At 35.1% G+C, this 24,384-nt stretch overlaps 1 protein-coding gene across 2 annotated transcripts in view; it reads left to right on the top strand.

Moving 5' to 3' along the window:
• Nucleotides 1–1,055: 1,055 nt before the first annotated feature.
• Nucleotides 1,056–24,384, top strand: part of GFRAL (GDNF family receptor alpha like) — a 56,627-nt gene continuing 33,298 nt past the window's right edge. The window contains exons 1-6 of one of the 2 annotated variants that reach the window (XM_047734381.1): nucleotides 1,056–1,143; nucleotides 5,294–5,428; nucleotides 7,555–7,707; nucleotides 19,466–19,522; nucleotides 20,346–20,676; nucleotides 23,533–23,783. In XM_047734381.1, coding sequence (XP_047590337.1) covers nucleotides 1,122–1,143; nucleotides 5,294–5,428; nucleotides 7,555–7,707; nucleotides 19,466–19,522; nucleotides 20,346–20,676; nucleotides 23,533–23,783 — 949 coding nt within the window. In that variant the 5' untranslated portion in view covers nucleotides 1,056–1,121. Of the gene's footprint in view, nucleotides 1,144–5,293; nucleotides 5,429–7,554; nucleotides 7,708–15,830; nucleotides 16,227–19,465; nucleotides 19,523–20,345; nucleotides 20,677–23,532; nucleotides 23,784–24,384 lie in introns of those variants that run through there. The other variant, XM_047734380.1, reaches the window with a different exon arrangement.

The following is a 24,384-nucleotide window of genomic DNA, read 5'->3' as shown; positions in this document are numbered from 1 at the left end:
TTTTACAATCTCACTCAGGAGGATTCCACCCTGACATCTTAAGCACCTCCCAAAGGCTCTGCCTGTGCATATAATCATTTTATTGGGTCAGATATTCAACCTAAGAACTTGTGCAGAGACATAAATATTCAGAACATAACAATGTCTCTCACTGAAGCTAGGAGAAAAACAGTTTTCAAGTGATGAACACAAGTGGACGCTTACCTTCCCAGGGGAGCCAGGAATTTCTGAACCTTTACAAGGAGTCGTTTCTTTTTCTTTTTTTTTTTTTTTTTTTTAAGATTTTATTTATTTGACAGAGAGAGATCACAAGTAGGCAGAGAGGCAAGCAGAGAGAGAGAGAGAGGAGGAAGCAGGCTCCCTGCCGAGCAGAGAGCCCAACGTGGGACTCGATCCCAGGACCCTGAGATCATGACCTGAGCTGAAGGCAGAGGCTTAACCCACTGAGCCACCCAGGTGCCCCTACAAGGAGTCGTTTCTTACACTGTCACTGTCTCTGGTGGGTTTGGGGAATTGCAGCTGAAGCAGTACAATCTGAAAGTACACTGGAGTGTGTGGCACATGGAGAGACATTTTCTTGTTGGGCAAGATGAAGCACACCAGTTTGATTCCAGGGGAACTTGAATTCCCCACATATTTACCTCGCTGCTTATCACTTTTCTCCTTTTCCATATTCTCAGAGGACATAAAATTGCTGTAATGAGGCTAATTAATGAAGTAGAAACTGAGGATACTTAAGCATCTAGGAAGTTTCTGGGGTACAGTTGGGAGCCTTTTACACGCAGTTTAGCATTCTAGTTAAAGGGAAAATAAAACGTTTCTCATAAATGTGCTGAGCATGTATCATTTCTTAGTATCTGGCTTGTGGGCTTTTTTGGAAGCCTAATATCCGATATTAGTATGCTCAGAAGAAAATAATTGAATTTGGACATAATTAGGAAAGTTCACAGCTCAGGAAGGATTGGTGAGGAGATGGTGACAAAGGAAGCTGACTTGAATCAGTAATGCTCTCAGGAAGCAAGAGCAGAAGCGGAAGCCTTCTCTGGACAGTTACTGTTAAGAAGTGGTTGGAGTGAACACGTCTGCCTTTCTTCCAGGTGAATATCCCCAAGTTGTCCAGCATGATGGTCTTCATTTTCTTTGGTAAGTGAATCATTCTTCTAGTTTACCTGGATGTATAACACCAATTCTTCATGAACTGAAAGCTATCTTATCTGACTTATCTGTTGATTAAACTAATGGGCTTATAGTAAGAAGTATCAATTACAAATGTATACTTTAAGGTGGTTTATAACTGTTTCAAAAATGCACACTTATTATTGTAGAAAACACATTCCTGTATTGCAGGAATCACATTAATCTCTTAGGTTGTTTCTATCTTATTGTGTAAGATAATCCAGTTACTTGGAGTTATTTATTAGGATTTATGGAATTCACATATATACTAGAGCCTTTGAGAAATGAAACCTTCCAGTATCTATTTATAAGTTTTAAGATGATAAATTTCAAATTATCTATATTTCTTTGAAATTAAATTAAAATGAGATTAATTTATCATTTAGTTCCCCTAATTTTAAAGCATTAATATTTACAAAGTAGGAGTCCTTTTGTAGGATAAACAACATCCCATCGGATGCTTCATATTTCAGTCAATTTTTGTGAGCTAGAGATAAGGTTTGGATTTATCCCTCTTGTGTTGGATAGTGTGAATGCATTGTAAGATGTTGATAGAAAATAATTCATTTATACTCAAAGTAGAATCCACAAAGATCTACTTACTACATGTGTTATTGGGGAAACTACTATATTTTCTTCAGAATTTAGTAGAATCTATAAAATGAATTCAGGAAAAGAGATAGTTATGATTATAGCTGAATATTAATATTCCATTCATTAAAACAAAGCCAGTATAGTTTTTGCTTACTCTACACTAATAGATATTGATGAATAAAAACATAATTGTGGGCATGAAAATGAAGAAGGTTATTTCAAATTATGTTGAACATAAAAAGAGAGTCAAAATAAATCAAGTGAAAAAAATTAAGGGAAGAAGGAATGGAATCTTTTATATATCTTCAGTTTTTTTTTCTTTAGTTTAAATAATATTCATTAGCCCGAAATTTTGCTTCTTGTATTTATTTTAATATTTCCTTATTTCTATTCTTAGGTATAAAGACAAATCTCAGAATCTTTAACTTTTGTAGATAAAGCAACAATAAAACAGAACACACAAAATACATTACAACCTCATTATGGCCCCAGTTGAAAAAGCAAGGATGGCCGCTTGTTTTCAAGTTTCACTTCTAAATTAACCTTGGCATTAGGTTGCATGAAGGAAGGAAATGACTTCTAATATTGTTAGGGTCAAAATTGTACCATTTGGTAGGTTTAACCAGTATTCCTCATACTTGTTTAACATCGTCTAAGTAGGTCTTGTGATGTGGGAAAGTTTTATAGCCAAAGAAATGTGGGACATAGTGAATTTTTTAAATAGAACATGTATTATCATGATAAGCCTTAAGAGGGTGATATTATGTACAGTACTCTTCATCTTACTATTTTAAAACAGAACTTGTTTTTCACTGAGCATTTCAAGAGAATCCTTGAAAATTCCTGGATTAAATTTGTGACTACAAATCATAGTAAGGAATGACTACAATTTTGGAAAGCTAAAGTTATTTTCATCCTTTTGGGCCAGATCACTGAGATGGTTTTCCTAGTAGATTCAGTATTTCATCCAAATAGAAGGTGTGGAAAATCATGTAAAATAAACAATCAAGTGGAACTTAAATTTTTAAATATGGAAGAAAATGAAATAAATTTGGGAAAGATAATACATAGAAAACATTAACCATCACTAGACTGAGGTACTGGTAATGTTTTGATGGTATATTCAGAACACTATCACCTATAAGTTTTCTGAGGGAACTATTCACAAAATGTAATGATCAATGTCAAATAAAATTCTTGTTTCTTATGAGTTGAGTTTTTAACACAACATACCAGAGGGTCTTTCATAGCTGAATTCAAATAAATGATTTGGGCCAAAATCAAAGGGGCTCTCTTTCTCTTTCTTTAGGCTTGCTAACCTAGGACAGGATTTTGGTTAGGTGAGGTTATCCATGAACACATGAAAAAACAGAAAGCTGATATGTCAATTTCCACTGTAGCCCTCAACAAGGAAAAATTGTGACTGAACCATACCCTTGGGCCTAATCTCCAAATGCAGTGACCCAGCAAATAGTACATATGATCCTATGAGTTGTCTTGGATTCTCCTTAAGAGAAGAGGTTTGGAAGAGATAAGATAAAGACAAGATTATAGGTTTTACTTGAAGCTTATAAAACTCTGCATTATCACAGGTGATTCATAATTAACATCATCTTTTTAAAAATCCAAATAATTTGTCTCTGAAACATATTAAGGTCTCTTGATTATAGTTAATATATTATCTCTATAACTCAATTGCAGTTCCCATATTTTTCTATGGATTGATTAAGCAAGTGTCAGTTTGTATGCTTGCAGAATCAATTCAGGTAATTTGAACAATATACTAAATTAGCATTGCTACTTTCTGGAAAACTGACTGGAAACTTCTCTTCTACCCAAAATAACTTGTAAACATCTGGAGGTATTATTTTTATTATAGTGTCAATTCCTTATTTATAACTCATTCTTAACTTTTAAAGTTGGTTTAAGTCAATATACATAGATAATGTGTTGTGTTTGATGATTAGGATACAATTATGAATTATGTCTAATACCTATCTAATAAAACCCTAGAACCCAATGGTGGACAAGCATGTAAATACATATTTTCATTACAGAGCAGTAGAGCTATGGTTGGGGAAATCCTGAGATGATAGCGAAACAAATGAGGTGTGTTAAATCAATTTGGATATAGGAACAGAGAGTATTGAAGTCAGGGAAGTGTTCCATAAAACAGGTAATCATTGTGTTGAGTGTTAACAGAACAAAAAAAAAACCAAAAAACAAAAAACAACAAAAAAAAAAACTATTCCAGAAGAAAAAGAAATGGAGTGCCTACTAATAATCATGGACTAAATACTCAGAGGTACAAGACAACATGGAGCATTTGGGAAACTATAAATGTCCAAGGACTCCCCACAGTGCATGTGATAAGGAATATGAGAATTATGCTATGAGGAACCATCCAAAGGGTGAAGCAGAGAAATGGCAGGACTAGAATGGTACAGTAGGCAGGTTAGGGGGGTATAAAGAACCTATGTGAGTGAAATGAAACTGGAGGCACATTGAATAATTTGTGAGTTGGTCAGATATTCAAAATGAGAATCAGGAAACTATGCAAAAATGAATATAGGAGAGTGAAGTTGGGGATAAAAATGGACTCTGTCATGAATCCAAGGTTTCTAGTGCAGGTACTTACAAAAATGCTGAAATTGTTGGAGCAGGGTGGTCTACCAGGGAGTGGTGATGATAGAAAGATAGTGTACTCTGGAAATGTGTCTGGAACGTTTAGGTGGAGATATCAACAAATATAACTGGAAGACGGAAAAATAATGGGATTGGGTGATGCTTTTTAGAATCATCAATCTAGAGGTTTTAGTTAAAATTATGATGGTATGTGAAATTGCCCATAGAGAATGTATGAAATGAGAATGGGAAAAATCTGAGGACAGACATTATATATTAAATTATATATATATATATATAAGTTAATATTATATATCATATATAATATATATATATAATACATATATATAAATTATATATTAAAAAATATAGTTTACCAGAAAAAGACAAGGACCCTGGGAAGAATTCTAACTATGGTCAGAAAATACCAAATGAATAAGTATCAAGAGAACTAGAAGAGGGGGTTGACAAAGGAAGAGAGAGTTTCAAGATGGAAATGGCAAAGGCCACAAAATGCTCAGTGATAAAAGTAGGCAAGATGAAGTCTTGAAACTATTAAGCTTGACATTTTGGAGATGACTAGAGAAGTTTAAGGATATGTTTCAATAGAGCAAGTCATAAATATATAAATTGAGGAATGAAGAGGCATCAAATAAGAGCACAAGTGTAAACTTTTTATTGAAGAATCTTCTAGAGGAGAAACACAAATCTATAGCTAGAACTAAATCTAAGAGCCATTCCACCCTTGTAGTGATTATATTAGATTGTATTTTTATTAACTCTGCTCTTTATCATCAATAACTTAGTTTCGAGGTAAACAAGTGCCATGCTGCAATATTGCCAAGGTGCTGCTGCTGCTGCTGTTGTTGTTGTTGTTCTGTTACTGTTGTTATTTCAGCTATGGCGCTGTGCTTGGAACATGAATCCACTCCCCAAATGACTGATTGCAGGTATTTAAGAGAGCAATGCCTAAGTGATGCAAATGGGTGTAAATATGCATGGAGAATAATGGAAGATTCCTGCAATGTTTCAGGTAAAATATTATTGAAAACATACTCAAATGATTTCCTTTTACTGAAATAAAAATAGGTTTGGATATTTTCTGTCATTATTCTGGGAACTAAGCTAGCTTTGCTCTATAAACACCTTAACTCAAACTCGATATTCCAATGATTACCTTCACTTGCTTATTAATGAATGTGGTTACAAAAAGTCAAGAATCCTACTGTACTGTAGGTAGCTTTATGGAAGACTTCAGTTTTTTGTTTTTATGTTGTTTTTTTTTTTTACTTACGTCACCACATGCAATGTTATAATTATATGCATGCTTGTCAGAAGTATGACAAAATTTTTTCAAATATCTTTTTGCTTACAAGTTAATATCTCAATGATAAAATAGGAAAAATAACATTTGTGATGATCAAAAGCACTGTTACTTGTTTGTACGTGTGTAATACCTGTTATACATGTTGTAATTCACATTTTATTTTCTTGCAGCAGATATGCTGTCTTCCTTTCCAACTGTGTCAAGAACAATTTAAAATATTTTTTTATTTTTAACTTGTCCTACATTCCACATATTTGAGGAGAGTCCCAAAGTGTTGAGAATATGAAGATTGGAGTTACTGTTACTTGTTTAAAAGAAAAAAAAAAGCCAAACTGAATATATCAATTAGTTGGATAAATATTGAATGGAGCATCATAGTAGGATTCCATTTGCTAAAAAATAAAATAAAAATAAAATATAATAAATAATAAAAAATAAAAATCATCAGTTTATGATATAGTGAGATATTCCTCTAATACTATTATCCACAAAACATTACGAAAAAATTGTATTCTAATAATTTATGATCTCGTATAATGGATTTTATAATACTGTGAAAAAGTAATAAACTTTCTGGAATATTCCGTGAGAAAAATAGAAAAGGGAAACAACAATAGTTTCTGCCATATCTCACTTTCTCTATTAATTTCATGAAGATTGAATTTTGTACTGCTCATGACTCTTGCCTATCTGCAATGTACTTCCTCTACTTCCCAAAAGATGTAGAAGGGAGTGTGTTGGGTTAAAAGGCAGTAACGTATAGTTCTGATGGCCAGCATTTACAATCTCCATCATCAGAACCTCTGTCTATCCACAGGACTTCAAGGAATTACATGGGATACAGAGAAAGGGAAAAAGATTTCCTTCTCTTTCCTGACCTTGAAAGGAGTAGATGGAATGTTTGAACTCCAAAGACAGTTATAGCTGTCTAACCCAACATTCTTATTACAGTTCAGGAAAAGAATTTTAAAGGCCTAATTTGCTCAAAGTAACACAGTAACTTTAAGATGAGACTAGAAGACAATGACAAAAAAATTCTTATTGGTTTTGATGATGAAGCTCCTTGTTATATTTTATAAGGCAATTTAAAATACAGCTTTAATATGTCATGAATTATAACATTTACTTCAGTATACAAATAGCAAGTCATTTTCAGTGAATTGCAGTAATATTTGCATAATTATACTATGCATGGAGCTGAAATAGAAATATTTTCAAATACACAGATGAAATGAATTCAAGTAGTTTTATTCAGAAAAATGAGTAAAGAAAATTTTGGGGTAGATAAACATGGCTTTGTAAATTAAAGCAGAAAATGAAATACTGGTAATTATGAAAGATTCATTATTCAATAATATTTACTGAGTGCTTACTAAGTGTCAGGACCACTTCGTTTCTCATGGTAAATTCTGAGCCACGGGCATGTCTCTTATTATAATCTTAGAATGACATATAAAATAAAATAGAATATTATGACAAATGGCTAATAAAATAGCTAAGCTGACAAAGTGGTGAAGATTATGGATCATTCTGATCACCTCATATAAGGACAGCCTTGATTACTATTGAAGAGTAAAAATTGGCATTCTAAGTGGGGACAAAGTCATTTTAAAATACAGCAAGCTTTAATCTATTTTAGAAAGTAAATGCTGGCGAGAAAGTCAGTAAAAAGAGATTTTGTGCTTAAAAAGTCACTTCTGTGGACATCTTGCAACAACCCCAGAAAATCTTATGATAATAATGAATTACTCAGATTAATACATTAAAAGCATTTGGGGTAGGACAATATTCAGATTAATATCAGCAATATTATATGTTTGACTAAAACCCAGGTAACCTCTGCAAGATGAAGGACTCATCAAACTGTAACCTGAGCATCCAGTCCTTGGTGGAAAGCAATTTCCAATTTGAAGATTGTCTCTGCACTGATAACCTCTATTGTACTATTAACAAATTGTTTGGGGAACCATGCATCAATGAATCAGGTAACAATAAATTGTTATACAGAATATTTACAGTCATGAAAAAGAAAAGTACAATTTCAAAATTAACCACATCTATGTAATTTAATTAATTCTCCTTTCTTGATAATTTGATCAATTCTCTGTGTAATTTAAGGTTCAGTGAGCTGTGGATCTCAGCAAGTGCCTAACATATTTCTGAAGTTTCTAACCATAATTGCAAGCTTCATTCAATTATAATTCATTAGGAGTATAGATTCACTTGCTCAATTCATGTATTTGTGGGGTTTGCTATGGTTTTGCACAAGATCTAAATGATAGAAGACAAATAAGATATTAGAGAAAGTCCAAAATATAATCATGTACCTAGAATTATACTTGCCTTTCGGTAGGGTCATTTAATCATTTAATATGCATTTATTTACTGCCTGTTCAAAGAGCCAGGCTGACACTGAGGTAGTGGTCATCAAAGAACTCTGCATGTGTCCTTAAGGGTTCATAAAGATTTTCAAAGGGATATGTGGGATAAAATAGTTCTAAAGTGATCAATGTTTGGATCCTCAGTGTCCCTCTGCACTCTCTGAAAAGTGGTCAGCTTGGGGGGCGCCTGGGTGGCTCAGTTGGTTGGGCATCTGCCTTCGGCTCGGGTTACGATCCTGGGGTCCTGGGATCGAGCCCCACATCGGGCTCCCTGCCCGGCAGGGAGCCTGCTTCTCTCTCTCCCACTCCCCCTGCTTGTGTTCCCTCTCTCCCAGTGTAAAAAAAAAAAAAAAAAAAAAAAAGTGGTCAGCTTGGGAATGCACATGCTGTCATGGGGTCCTTGCCTCTTCTTTCACAGTCAACTTCTCATTTTATAAGAAATACACCATTTCTTCCAATATCCCATTTACCTCTCATCTATCATGCATGGCCTCATTGTTCCACCTCTCAAATCATTCATGGTGAGCTCACTGGACAATTTTCTGTTCCATGGTTTTGCTTTCTCCAGAATTTCACATAAATGGAATTATATAACATGTAGCCTTTAAGCCTTATTTTTTTTAACATAATGCATTTGAGGTTCACCAATGTTTCATGTACAAGTTTGTTTTCTTTTATGAGTACTAGTCCATTGTATACCACACATTGGTTATCCATTCGTCATTGAAAGTGATTTGCATTGTTTCCAGATTTTTAGAAATTATAAATATTCACATACAAGATTTTTACAAATAGAAGTTTTTATTTCTCTTGGGTAAGAAATTGTAAGAAAGTGTATGTTTCACTTTATGGAGAGTTTCCATACTATATTCCAAATTTTACGTAAGCATCAATGTATAAAAGTTTCAGTCATTCCACATGCTCAGTGGCACTTGATTTTGTTTTTTACTTGTTTTTGTTTGGGGGCCATTCTAATATGTATTTAATAGTCTCACATTGTAGGTTTGATTTCCACTTAAATAATAGTAATGTTGAACATATTTTCATGTGCTTACATGTCATCTCTACACATTATTTAGTAAACCATCTCCAAAATTTTGCTCATTTTAAATTTGAGTTTTGGCTTTTTTACTGGGTTTTAAGAGTTGCTTCTCTGTATCGAATAGGATTTATCAGAACATGTGTTCTGGAAACAATATTTTCCCCTCTATGTCATTTTATTTATTTCCTTAGGAATATCTTCCCCAAAAAATAAGTCTGTTGCTTTTTAAACTTTAATGATAACCAGGTTTTTTCTTTTTTTTTCTTTTCTTTTCTTTTTTTTTTTATGTGCAAGATGCCAACTTTTTTTTCTTGAATAATACCTGTGCTATTGCATCTAAAAAATCTTTATCCAACCCCAAATCACAGAAATATTTCTCATATGGTCTAGAAATTAATGTAGTTTAGGTCTTGAGTTAATTTTTGATTTTGGTACAAACAATGGGTCAGATTCCTTTTTTTTTCCCCCCTGTAAGGATAGACAACTGTTCTACCCCACTTGCTAATGAGACTATGAGTTTCACCCTCAAAACTCATTTGGGCAGTATATTAGTGGCTCTATTTCTAGAGTTCTTATCCTGTTTCAATAATCTGTATTTCTATACTTTTGCCAATGCTCTACAGTCTTACTTATTTTAACTTTATGGGGTGTCTTATAATCAAGTAGTATAATTCCTTTAACTTTGTTCTTTTTAAAAATTGTTTTGGCTATTTGACTTCCCATATAAATGTTACAATCAGATTGTCAGTTCTATAAAAAAATTAGCATTTTGGTGTGCTTACATTGAAAGTATATATCAGTTTGGGTAGAACTGACACATGATATGTCTGCCCATTCATTTAAGATCTCTTTGATTTCTTTTATCATATTTTGTAGTTTTCAGTGTATAATTCTTACATTGTGTTGATATATGCAAATATGCTTCATTTTTTGATGCTGTTGTAAACAGTAACTTATTTTATATTTAAATTTCCAATTGAGTATAGAGAACCTATCAAAATAAAATGGATATATTATCCGGACCTTATATCCTGTAACTTGCTCAGCTCACTGATTAGTTCTTATGTATCTTTTATTTGGTAAAATCTCTAGGACTGTCCATATAGATCTAAATATTCATATCTGTGAGTAGACAGAATTTTATTTCTCCCTTCCCAATCTGTAGGCCTTTATTTCTTTTCTTTGCTCTATGGTTCTGGGTGGAACCTCCTAGATGATGTTAAATAGGATCCTTGGGAGTGGCCATCCTTGCTTTTTATCTGTCTTCAGAGAAATGCGTTAGGTTTGCACCATAAAGAATGGTTTTTGCAGTAGGTCCTTTGCAGGTTCCCTTTATCAGGCTGAAGAATTCCTTCTTATATCTCCGTTTGCTTTGAGATTTTATCATGAATGGATAAACAAATGTTAAATTTTGCAAATACTTTTCCTGCCTCTATCGAAATGATCATGTTTTACTTTTCTTTTATGTGGTGAATTTTATTATTGATTTGTGAACGTTTGTTCTCACCCTTTATTCTGAGGCTATATACTAATCAGTGATGATGTATTATTCATTTTATATATATTTGATTCAATCTGCTAATATTTTATTAAGGGTTTTTAATCTATGCTCATGAGGGATATTGGAATATTGTTCTCTTGTAGTGTATTTCTCTGATTTTATTGTCTGAATAATGCTGGTTTCTTAATGCGTTGGGAAGTTTTTCTTCCTATTCTTTATTCTAGAACAGGATACAAAGAATTAGTATTATTTTTTCCTTAAATGTTTGATTTAATTCACCAGTGCAGATAGCTGGGCTATTCTTCATTGGATGGTTTTAAAATGTTCAATGTGTTTAGTTGTTATAGGACTGTTTCACTTACCTATTCCTTACTGAGTGAGTTTGGTAGTTCGTGAATGTTCAGTGAATGTTCCCATTTGTTGGATTTATGTTGAATTTTTGTTTTTAGAGTTTCCATTTTATTTATTTATTTTTTACCTTTTTCTATCTCTCTGCTAAGTTCTTCTTATTATCCCCAAATTGTCCTTTAAGTGTCTATAGGCGTTACAGTGGTATCTTCTCTTTCCTTCAGACACTGGTGAACTTGTGTATTCCTCTCTCTTTGTCTCTCTCTGTCTCGCAGTTTTGCTCATTATTTTTGGTTATTGTGTTTGATTTGACTTGCAGTTGCTCCTCATTGTCTGGTTTCTTAAGATAAAGGCTTATATCATTGACTTGAGATTTTTGTCTTTCCTCCTATAATCATTTCATTATATAAATCTCCTTCCCAAGTACTGTTTTAGTCATGTCCACAAATCTTAGTATGTTGTATTTTCATTTTTATTCAGTTCAAAATGTTTTCTCATTTCCCTTGTGACTTCTTTGATTCATGGTTTATTTATAATACTATTGTTTAATTTCCAAATGTTTGAGGATTTCCAAGATACCTTTGTTATTTACTTTTAGTTCAATTCTTAATTAAAATGGTAAATGATGAATATCACCTGTTCAATGTGATACATGCTAGATCACACACACACACACATACACACTCTCTCCCTCTCTCCCCCCACCCCTTTCATAAAGTACTTGAAGTTATAGAGGAATAAAGAATGGTGACTCAGAAGGTTTCATAGAAGAAATGACAGACTTGGGATTTTAGGGTGAATTTGGCTCATTAGACAACATGGATGTTCTATACAGAGGAAATAGAATGAAGCAGAGCACATTTGAGGAGAAACAAATCCTTTGTGAAGCTGATCTGTAGAACAGAGCAGTATTAGGAAATGATGCTGGAAAGAAACCAGATGTTCTAAGAAGGAGGAAAGCTGAACATAGAGATCTTTCTAAAGGGATTAGACTTCAAACTGTTATTGCAAGGAGCTCTTAATGCATTTTAAACAGAGGAATGCAGAATCAGCTTTTCAAAGGGTATCACTGGCAGGAGTGCAAAGGACAGAATGAAGGGAAGGGAAAGATGCAGGCCAGGGATGTCGATTAAAAGGCCATCAAAATCATTTGGGAGAGAGGTGATGCATGCCTAAACTAACACATTGGTGCTGAGGACTATGAGGAGAAAGCCAAAGTAAGTTATGTTTATGAATTATAATTGATAGGTATTGGAGACAGTTGGATATGAGGAGTATGAAATGTATGAAGTATGTTCTACAAGTTGCTGGCTTGGGACAGGATACTGTGATACACTGAGATTGGGAAGAAGCAATAAAGTACAGGATTGGAGACAAGAGGTGATGAGTAATATTTTGGAGACATTGCATCTGTAGAGTGCTTTGGAACATTCCTGTTAGGAATGTTAGCATTTTGTTTTAAGGTTTACATGATACAAATAATTTCAAAAAAAGAAATGAAGGAATGTGTGTCATCTTGTTTGCATATGGAAACATGGATCTTGCACTGAAGAGAGTAATCTAAAATAGACACACACAAAAAAAGATAAAATTAAATAGACATACAGGTTTTGGAGTTATAGGTTTATAAGAAGCAGATAAAACCATAAGAAAGAAGATAGGATTGGTCTATAAAGACTATAAAGTGACAATATAAAGATTTTGATAATGACATTCATGATCTAGTTGAAGAGAAAAAAGAAGATTTCAAAGACATGGAAAGAAACCACAGAAAGAGTTTTTGAAGTCAATGAAAAGGATAGAAAGAAAATAGTCAACAGTTACAAATGCTGAGATGGCATAAAAAATGATAGAGCCCAAAATGAGATTAGTTAGCTAATTAATAGGTCTTTACTAGTTTTTGATTGAAGTAGGCTGAAATGAAAACATATTGAAATACTAAAATATTTATTGACTTTTGTTTCACAATGACAAGACAACTTAATTTTTATCTCTCTAGCCACTTTTAATCACACCAGGTTTTAAAAAAATATAGTTACCAGTCAACAGGTACATACAAAGTTAAATCAGTTAAACTGAAATCAGTCCCCCCCGTTCCCCCTACACACACAATAGACACTTAGTAAAGACAACTATGTGGCAACATTGATAAGCCAGGAATATAAAATCATTGTAGAAGAGAACACTGACATAGCCTCACAAATGCACTTCATGATGGACAAGACCTAGTTGTTATGGATACAGGAAGCATTAGCTGTTTGCTTTTCATTGAGCTTAGAGTGAGAAAGGAAATGATTAAAATCTTCTCATTCATCCTAACTATGGTACCCTCATAGACTCTTTGATCATCAATCCAGCAAGCCATGATTGATCTCTCTTTCTCTCTCCCTTTCTCTGTCTCTCCCCACTCCCCCCTTGTTCCCCTTCCCACTCTTCTTCCTTCTCTCCCCACTTTAGACTCTCAAAACATTCCCCAACATATATAGGCATGTATTTTTCTATTCTTCATTGACATCTTGTAAACTTCTTGAGCAAATCAGCTTTAGCATTTCTTTCTTTTTTTCTTAATATGATAAAGTACCCAGTGTAGTACCTGATATCTGATACTTAGTAAATGACCAATGAATATCGTGTAAGTACTTTAAATTTGTTAAACATATTTTTGAGACCCTAAATCATGTGTCTGCCTGTATTTATTATTTAGTTAATATGTGTAGACATTTTATAAATGCTGAAGGATAGATATAAAGCTGAATAAAACATGGGACACCTAGGTGGTTCAGTTGGTTAAGCTTCTGACTCTTAATTTCAGCTCAAGCCATGCTTTCAGGACTGTGAGATGAGCCCTGCACATTGGGCTGTGCATTCACCAGAGAGCCTGCTTGAAATTCTCTCCTTCCCCCTCTGCCCCTCCCCACCTGCTACCTCTCACTTTCTCTGTCTCAAATAAATAAAATCTTTTAAAAAAAAAGAGAGAGATGATTAAAATAGTCCCTGCTCTTGATAGCTGAAAACATAGTAGAGTAAAATTGACATTTAGCCATATTATTTCATTTAGCCCAGCTAATTAAATATATAAATAGAAAGATATTTAGATAGACAGTTTGATCAAACATATAGACAGGTTTATAGATTATTTCAAAATATATAATTACCAATATAATAGAACTAATTATATGAGGACAGCATTAAATCAGATGTATCTTATGGATGCAAGCATGCTAGCCAAAAGGAATAGAAGAGACAGCCTCTATTCTAGTAAAGGAGCCTGATTTATATAATTATAACAATCTGTCTTGAGCTTTTATTTGAGAAATGTGCAAAATGCTATAGTATTGTATGTTTTAAAACATATGCAGCATTACAGAGGCTAGACTTAGACTAGTGCTTGTAAGGATGCCCTAGCAGTTATTAAATAAACATTTTCATATCATGAAATTGATTATATTATCCTTGTCTTGTATAAGGGTGTCTTGTAGAAACTAAGGTAAAAGAAAACTAATTTAATAAAACAAAGTTAAACTTTTTTTTTAAAGATTTTATTTATTTATTTAACAGAGAGAGAGAGAGAGAGATCGCAAGTAAGCAGAGAGGCAGGCAGAGAGAGAGAGAGGGAAGCAGGCTCCCTGCCAAGCAGAGAGCCCGATGCAGGGCTCGATCCCACGACTCTGAGATCACGACCCGAGCTGAAGGCAGAGGCTTAGCCCACTGAGCCACCCAGGCGCCCCATCTTTTTTTTTTTTTTAAGATCATATACTCCAGGAAAAAAAAAAAAGTCTTTTGGAAGAATGATAGGGTCAAGGAATTTTTTATTGTGGATATTTTTTTTGAAGTACCTCAGAAGATAAGACATTTTAGAAGTAGAGAGTATACATCATAAAGCCTATGCTAAGCTGACTTGGAGTCTCATGTTGAAGTTGTTTTTCTCATCTTTTTTTCTATAAAGTTCATAGAATTATGGGTTTGTTGGAACTATCAAGTATAACATGTGTTTTCAATAAGGAATAAAACCTCCAAGGGATGAAAATTGGTACATGGGGTTGGGCAAAAAGTCTTCTACTCTTTATTATATTTAAAGCAGAGATACGCATCCAGTTCCCAAACAGTATATCTGTGGAATTCAAATTTTACAAGGAGGTTGGTGACTTAGAAAAATAAAGGTCTAAAAATGCTTGTTAAGGGGAAAATGATAATTTTTTAGAAAGGTGGAGAAACAGTTTGAGCACATTTCTAGTAGAAAAGAGAAATCCATAAAAATTTATACAAGGGAAATAATCTATGGTTTTATAAGTACCTTAAGTTACACACGATTTCTACCAGTCATCATCAAAATGTAATGAAACTTTGGACAAAAGTAAAGGATAAGAACCAAATGTCATCCAAAGCAATTGAACATTACCATTATGTGGTTATATAAACTATCAATAATCAGTGTTTTTCTTTTAATTTTTAGAAATTCAGGATCATTTGTTGTAGCCCTCTTGAAATATTTTTAATGGTTTTTGAAAGACAATAGATAAGCTTAGGGGCACATGGGTGGCTCAGTCAGTTGAGTGCCAGACTCTTGATTTCAGCTCAAGTCATGATCTCAGGGTCCTAGAATTGAGCCTCAGGTAGGACTCTGTGCTTAGCGGGGAGTCTGCTTGAGAATTCTCTCTCCCTTTCCCTCTGCCCCTCCCTTCACTCACTCTGTCTCCATCTCTGTCTCTAAAATAAATAATCTTCCTTAAAAAATAAGTTTATATACTTTATGTAAAACATTAAAATATCACAAGTAAATGAACTTATTTAATTTTTTGTCAATTTTTAAAATTTTAGTTGAAGAATCAGCTCTGTCTTTACATTTGGCTGGACAGTCAAATACCACACAATGGCTGCATCAGAAAGACACATCAGTAATGGTTGGAAAAGAGAGTGACTGTGTCATAGCAGCACAAATTTGCCAAGAATCAGAACATTGTACTCTGTTGTATGAAAATTTTAAGAAAACCTGTGGGAGGGAATCAGAACAATGCAAGACCCTCGATGGAGGCTACCTGTGTGCCGCATTAAGAGAAAGCCTGAAAGAAACAATATTGTGGAATTGTCATTGCAACGACCCTTCAAAAGCAGAGTGCACTGAAATTTGGAAAAGTTTGTTTGAAGACATTTGTATACAGGATGCTCAGATGAATCAAGTTTCAGCTTTCAGTGACAACTATGAAGATGGATTCAAACAGGACTTTTTTTCAGGTATTCTAAAGAACTTAGGAACGTATATTAATTAAAGAATGTTTAACTTCTGATTCCTGCTTTGTCATTTCTGCCTGTTTCTCTTAGAAAATTAAAAATAAAAAATGAGTGCCATGACTTTGTCCAAAATGGATTATTAAGAGGCAAGTGAGGCAAATGCTAGAAGGTTTTAGCATAATGTTAATTGTATTCATTCATTCATTCATTTGAAAAATACTTATGAGACATTTAAATGTGCTAGGTATTATACAGCATGATTAAAAAAAAAAAAACACACAATAACAAAACAAACACCTGGCCTTCATTCAAGAAGCTTGTTGTTTGTTAGGAGATTTCAAAAATTAAAGAAATAGATAAAATGTGGTTATATGCTCTTATTTATTTATTTAATAGATCTTTCTTTTGAGTCCCTACCATGTCTTAGCCCATGTGCTCAGACCTGGAGGAAAAGCAAATAAAGCAAACAACTTGTTGCTCTCTAGGAGTTTACACTCTACATTGAGGAGCATCTTGAATCATTTTTCCGGGCAATAGACTCTGAGACAAAAGTTTGCACACAAAAGATGTGTTTGAGCTGAGGGTTTAGGAACAGAAGCTAAAAGGAACTGAAGAAAAGAGGATTAGGTGGAGGGAGAAGCTGAAATACAGAGCAGCTGCCTCAACCAATATAGTTTATTCCACAGGAAGTTTGGGCATGGAATGACCGTTAATGAAAGGGACCTGATCCTTACACCACTCCTCTGGGCTAGTCCTAATGGATGAGCTGTCCCCTGGGAAAGTGTGTCACCTTGTCTGTGGCAACTTTCTTCAAATGATGGCAATGCCTAGAAAGGAACCGGTGTGTGTCATCACCCAGCCAAACTTTCTGCAGTCGAGCAAATGAAAGCCTGGGGGGTGTCTTAGTACTGGGCCACAGAATCCAGTATGGGGACAAAGAGAAAATTAGAAGGATTAATGACATAAGATGGATTTTTTTTAAGATTTTATTTATTTATTTGAGAGAGAGAGCATGAGAAAGGGTGAGAGGAAGAAGCAAACTCCCTGCTAAGCAGAAAGCCTGATGTGGGTCTCCATCCCAGGACTCCAGGATCATGACCTGAGCTGAAGGCAATCGCTTAACCAGCTGAGCCACCCAGGCACCCATAAGATGGATATTTTAAACAACATGAATGCTAAGGAGAAAACTGAAGCAGAGGGGGAAAAAGAGGTCTGAGTGAGTGATTTGTAATTTTAAGAGGATAGCCAGGCAGTTGCACTCTTAAATTGATGTTTGAGCAAAGACTAAAAGAGGTAAGGGAATGAACCTTGTGGATATTTGGGAAAAGAGCAGTTAAGGCAGGAGAATTGGGGAGTTAAAGGTCTTCAACTGGACATGTGTCTGGAGGTTTGAGGAAGAGCTAAGGGGAGACACATAGGTAGAAGAAAGAATATGGGAGAGGGGTGTGGGAGGTGAGATCAGAAATAAAACAAGGACAAGACCAGGTAGGACTTTCTAGGTCATTGGCTCTTTCCCTCAGGGATACAGAAAATTACTGAAGAATTTTCATTAAGAGATTGTCATGATCTGGTTCCTATTTTTAAAAGGATAATCCTGATTTTTTTTTTTAATTGATCATTGACTGGAAGACAAGCAAAGGCTCAAGTAGGAAGACCAGTTAGGAAGCGTTTATAATGACAGAGAAAAATTGATAGATGATGGACCACTGTGAGAAGTTGTCAGTTCTGGATATACTTTGCTAGTAGCAAACCATGTGAGGATGGAAGGAAAAAAAAAAAAAAAAAAGGAAATGGAGGGTGAGTCCAAGGTTTTTGTCCTGAGTTACTAGAAGGATACGGCTGCCATTATTTTCATTAACTACTACAAGAACAACCACAGGAGGAAGAAGCTTCAGTAAGGGACAGAGAAGTCAGAGGTCAGTTTGGGACATGTTAAGTCAAAAATTATATAAAATGCCCAAGTAAATATATCAAATTTAGCAGCCGCACATATGGAATTGTTGTCTAAATTCTGTGTATGACACAACAAAATGGGATCTGTAGAATAGGTGTAAGTCTAAGGGGGGTGGTCATTCACTTATAGATGATAAATAAGCTTAGATGAGGTCAACAGAGAAATGCATGCTATCTTGGGCCAATGTGGTAGCAAAGTGAGAAAATAACAGATTCTGGACCCAGTTGGGGGTAAAAAAGAATTTTCTTGTGCTTGTACCTTCTTTTTATGGGCAGCAGATGGGCAGGCAAGGAGGCTGTGCAGGCAGCTCAAGGAAGGACAAATTGAATCATGAAGTCATAACAGAAGTCACTATCCTAATAGTCAATGGCAACAATTCAATTTTATTTTAAAATGTAAATCTGATCATACTATTCCCCTATCACTTTATGCACATGTCTATTCACACTCCTTATATTTTGTTTGGATTTTTTTTTTGTTGTTAGATCTGTATATTCTGTGCCAGGCTGTGGATGCTCCAGGACAGGGACTACATATCTGTGTCTTCAGTCTGACACCAGGTACATAGTAGGGACTCAGCCAATGCTTCTTGAATGAAAGATTTGGAAGTAGCTGACCACAGACTTCCCTTCCATCAACACAATTCTCTAGTTCTGTGATTATAATTCCTAGAAATTCTAAGAGACTAAGATAATCAGAGGTGCAAATCATCCTTAAATTGTATTTCAATTTAATTAAGACTCTACTAGGAAGAATTTTTTTTTTATTCAGACAATATTGCTTCTGTAATTTCTCCCCAGATTCTTTGTTTACTTCAGTACACATGGTCTGATTGTCAGCATTTGTTTAAATCTTCAAGTAACTAAATCCTCAGAGCAGAGCTGTTTAACTCACTTGATATTTGGGGGGGGGGGGGGTGTTTTTCTTTAACTAATTTTGTGTATCAAGGGTTAAATAAGTGTTACATGAGCTCAAATGGATTATTTCCTGATTATTCATTTAAAAATTAACCCACAGGGGCGCCTGGGTGGCTCAGTGGGTTAAAGCCTCTGCCTTCCGCTCGGGTCGTGATCCCAGGGTCCTGGGATGGAGCCCCACATTAGGCTCCCTGCTCACCGGTGAGCCTGCTTCCCCCATCTCTCTCTGCCTGCCTCTCTGCCTACTTGTGATCTCTGTCAAATAAATAAATAAAATCTTTAAAAAAAATAAAATAAAAATGTAACCCACATTCTTCTATTAAATTTAAAAATTATTCACTAATTAATTAGTCTCTTTATCTTCTTTCTAGGTAACATGGAAGAGGATAATCAATCCAAGTGGAATCTAACTACTCTTCCCTATCAGGGTAATATTTATACATTGTATTTTTTATCTACATGTAAATACTAGGCAGTATAATTTAAAACACAGTTACTAGCTTTCTTAAAGATATGCCAATATGAAATGAATTCTGTGGTTTTTTTACTAGTCTAATATTGCAACAAAATTACCGTATTTCTTCCATTCATGTATCTAAGCAACTGTTTCACCTATCCATTCTCTATTTACAATTATGCTGAGGAATACATTATAATTAAAACCAAAGACTAGATCTTGGTTAAATTTCACAGGTATTTTGATCACATAAGTTAATTGTTTGAGGCTGTTTTTGTGTATATATGTTTGGGGGGGGTGTGTGGAGGCACTCACATGTAGTTGTGTTTTCCAGAATATGAACATCTTTATGTGCTAGAATAAGTACGTAACTCTGTGGAGCCTTTAGTCAAGATTTTCACCCAAAATAAAAGATGCAACAGAACAAAAATCATTTTGATTTGAGCCCATGAATTCACATAAGCTGTAGACCTCAAATGCAATTTCTGAAGATTTATTGTTTGTGTTTGAGAAACTTGGACTCAAGATTTTTTTTTCCACTCAGTTTTAGCCCTACACACTCCCCATGGTTTCTAGATCACAATACGTACCCAGTATAAATGAAAGATGATTCAAATAGCCCGCTGCTAATTTATACTAACTCTTGGGGGGAGGGGGGAGAAAGTAACGTTGGCCCCAAGTACCACATTGGTACATCATTGCGTTTTGCTCATAGACTTCTCAGTGTCTTGCAGATTCTGTATGTACAGATTTGTGTTTACTTTTCCATGACCCGGACATATCCTTGCTTTCAGGAATCAAAGGAATCCAGTCCTGTTTGGAAGTGGCAGAGGCGTGTGTAGGGGATATGGTCTGTAACACACAGTTGGCCCCTTACCTTAAAGCTTGCTCAGCAAATGGAAATCTGTGTGATGTGAAACACTGCCAAGCAGCCATACGGTTCTTCTATCAGAATATGCCTTTTAACATTGCCCAGATGTTGGCTTTTTGTGACTGTGCTCAATCTGATATCCCTTGTCAGCAGTCCAAAGAAGCTCTTCACAGAAAGCCATGTGCAGTGAACATAGTTCCACCACCTACTTGCCTCGATGTAATTCACAGCTGCCGAAATGATGAATTATGCAGGTGAGTAAAAACACGCATATACCTTACTTTCTTATTTTGGCACCTTATTTGTTACAGTCCAGTCCTAACACTTGATCTCATTACATTAGCTGGAGTTCCCACCTTCATCCAACATGATGTAAACAAAGCCAGACGACTCATATTTTTCAATCTGGGGTACATGTGTAGTGTCCTTTTTGAAATTCAAATGCGGAACGTGTTTTTGGAATAAGTGAATTCAGTGTGTCAGGATCTGGTAGCCATGAAATAGTATTATTAAAATTATACACCCAAGTGAGACTAATGAATTAGTAAATAGACCTGCCTGGCGTGTCAGTTTAATTTGGTCTTTGGTATGATGACTCAAGGTCATTAAATGCCATAGAGTTTTGACATGGCGCCTCTTCAAACCTCAGAATGAATCTTTCTCTCTTAGGCTGGAGATCCGGGAGGAGAAGGTAGCTTGACTTCAGTTTGGACATCCCCAGCACATATGTATGCTATGATGTCAGAAATGTACCCATTCTCCTCTTCCCAACCTCACACCCTTGATTTTCAGGGGAGTAATGTCAGTCATTTATTTGTTTATTTAAATAAATAATTATCAAGCACCTTCTACTATTCGGGCATCAGTGCACACAAGGGCAAAATGCTTGCCCTGGTGGGGGGGTACTTATATTCTAGTAGGGGGAGAAGGATAATAAGTAAGTCAAAAGGTATATTCTAAGGTAATGAGTGTTGTAGAGATTAACAGGCAAAGGGAGAGGACAGAATGAGTGCCTCTGTGAATGGGCAGAAAGAGCTCAGTGCTAACAGTAAGGTCCCAGTAGGGAGCATTTTACCAGATTTGAAGATGTGGGAAAGTGAGCCTCTCTCAGTAAGCATCTGAAAAAAGAGATGCCAAACAGATCAACCAGTGTTGAGGGAAAAATACAGCATATTCAAAAAGCAATGAAGGTTGAGCCTACATGGTGGGGGGGAGCAGTAGGAGATGCAGTTAGACGTTAAACTGGAATGGCGGGGCAGGCAGGCTTAGATCACATAAGGCTTAGGGGGACACTAAGGACTTGGTTTTTGCTCCCAGGGAAAGGGAGGGGTTCTGGAGGATGTTGAACAGAAGTATGAATGAGCTGGCTCACTTTTTAAAACTTCCATTCTTGCTGCTAGTTGAGACTAGACGGAACCTTTGCAGGTAATTACTCTTGGGAGCCATAAATCTAATTCAACACTGGCTTTTTCTTTCCCTCACTGCAGTCTTCATTAACACATTTCCTTGTATATTCAAGATGAATTTATCTTTTGTGTGGTAAGAAATTCACAGTGAAGTGGGCCTCTTTGGACGAGTAAGAAAATGCAGCAATGAATGAGAGTACTGAATAAATCTGATGAATCAAAATGATTTGTAACATTGATGTTACCAGGTCAAGGAGCTTTATTTAAACAACCAACATTAAATTATATAATTTAATATATGGATCCATCTTTTGCTTCTCTTCAGAAAAAAACCTTCATATCAGTTTTCCCAGTGTCTTGAATCCAGGACTATTTAATTTCATTTAAATAAATAAAACTCCATAAATAGCAAAATCACTTAAAGATCAAAATAAACATTTAATGTGGAAGAGTAGTCTAGTGTGTGATAGCTCAGAGCAAGAAGGGTTACATTGTCACATTTGCATTTTTTTCCGAATTTCACAGCTAATTTTCTGAATGAAATAACTTCTATGAGTAGATAAGTCACACGACTTAACTATAGCAAAACACATATTCAAAAATGAGTAAATGACTCCTAGGTACAAATCTACTCTCCATCAACTCATAAATGATAAACCATACTGTCAACACTTAGATTTACATAATATTTTCCATAAAACCTTTAACTGCATTAAATTGTTCTTCTGGCTCAAAACTTTTGTAGGAATTTCTTAAATATAAACTTCAATAAGCACTGATTATTTTTTCCCATTACATTAAAAAACTGATTCCTTTAAAGTTACTTAAAATATGAAATTATTAAAAATAATATTTCTGGATAAGCGGAGTATAACCATGTGGACAAGTAAGCTCATGATAAATGCCTATATACTCAGAGGGTTTTCATGCTTGTTTGACAGTGATCTGTTCAAGAAAGAGTAAGAAGTAATTTTAGGTGATAAATATTAAGTAGGCAGATTAATATCTTTGGTTGCACTGAGAATATCTTCTTTCTGTGAAAGTTTTAAAAATGAAATTATTGTACATTATCTGGACTTTTCATTCAAATCTAGTATAGCACAAATCAAATACATAGTCAGAAGAGTTATGAATTGATATCATTCTAATGGATTATCTCAGTCATTAAATAAACTCCTAATTCTTGCTTTAAATTAGCTCTTGCTGCCGGAGAAGCTCAAAGTTTTTATAAACTCTCATTAGTCTGCTCAGAAATATTGAGAAAAAAGTACAGTACCTTCCATCCTGTGTGAGAACTGGCTGGAAAGGTCAAGAGACTTATATGAAATCACTTGGTGTGAGACAGTGGCCAAATGTAAGCCACAAAAGTACATTCTGCTTCAAAAATCCTGCTAATAATTCCACCAAGTAGTTTATACTGCAAAGCATCACCCATTGAATTAAAATTAGTAGTGAAAGATGATTCATCCAGGGAATCCTAAACTTAGCCTCTGTCTTTCATCACAAAAGGAAAATAATTCACAAGGTTTCTCTTCTTTGACAGTCTCTGTTAGGATGCTTGTATGTACTAACTCTGTGTTCAGCTATGTACTGGGGTTTAGAAGATCTTTTGTTTGATACCAGTCTTTCATTAGGTGAGGCAACACCAAGTGCTATTGCAAGATAATATTATTCAGAGGAATTGCATTTCTTGATTCTTTCTAGGAGGCGCTATAGAACATTTCAGTCAAAATGCTGGCAGCATGTGACTAGAAAGTGCCATGAAGATGAGCTCTGCATCAGTACCTTAAGCCAGCAGGACCTCATTTGCTCAGGAAGTGATGACTGCAAAGCAGCTTATATTGGTACCTTTGGGACAGTCCTTCAAGTACAGTGCACCTGTAGGACCATTACACAAAGTGAAGAATCTCTGTGTAAGATTTTCCAACACATGCTTCATAGAAGATCATGTTTCAGTAAGTTATATATATTCAGTAAATCATACCTTTTATTTTTTGTCTATGCAGCACAAAGTAATAATCCAGCATAGAAAATTTAACAAAGACAACTTTATGTTTGCTGTTCCATTTTATCTTTTTAAAAAAATTTTTAAAAGTTTTTATTTATTTGAGAGAGAGAGAGAGAGAGAGAGATCACAAGCCAGTGGGGGGCGGTGTGTGCACAGGTTGAGGAGGCAGAGGGAGAGGCAGACTCCCTGCTGAGTGGGAAGCCCGATGTGAGGGTCAAGCGTAGGAACATGGGATCATGACCTGAGCTGAAGACAGACGCCCAGCCGCCAACTAAGCTGCACTGGTGCACCTGCTATTCCATTTTAAAATGTATTTTCTGATTATGTTTTGTGTATTTGTTATTTTACTCATTTATATGTAAGTGGTATATGTGTTTTAATGTATATGGTTGGCCACTCCTAGGCATCATTTATTGATTTCAATATCAACAGCATGCAGGATTTATCCTACAAGATTACTGAGTATGTCAGTTATCTATCATGAATAACAACCCCAAAATGTAGTAGCTTAAAATAACCACTTATTGGCTCATAATTCTGGACAATGG

The sequence above is a fragment of the Lutra lutra genome, chromosome 6 (genome assembly GCF_902655055.1).
Source record: "Lutra lutra chromosome 6, mLutLut1.2, whole genome shotgun sequence".
Lineage (NCBI taxonomy): Eukaryota > Metazoa > Chordata > Mammalia > Carnivora > Mustelidae > Lutra > Lutra lutra.
The sequence above is the reverse complement of the archived record's forward strand: the minus strand, read 5'-3'. Positions and strand labels throughout refer to the sequence as shown.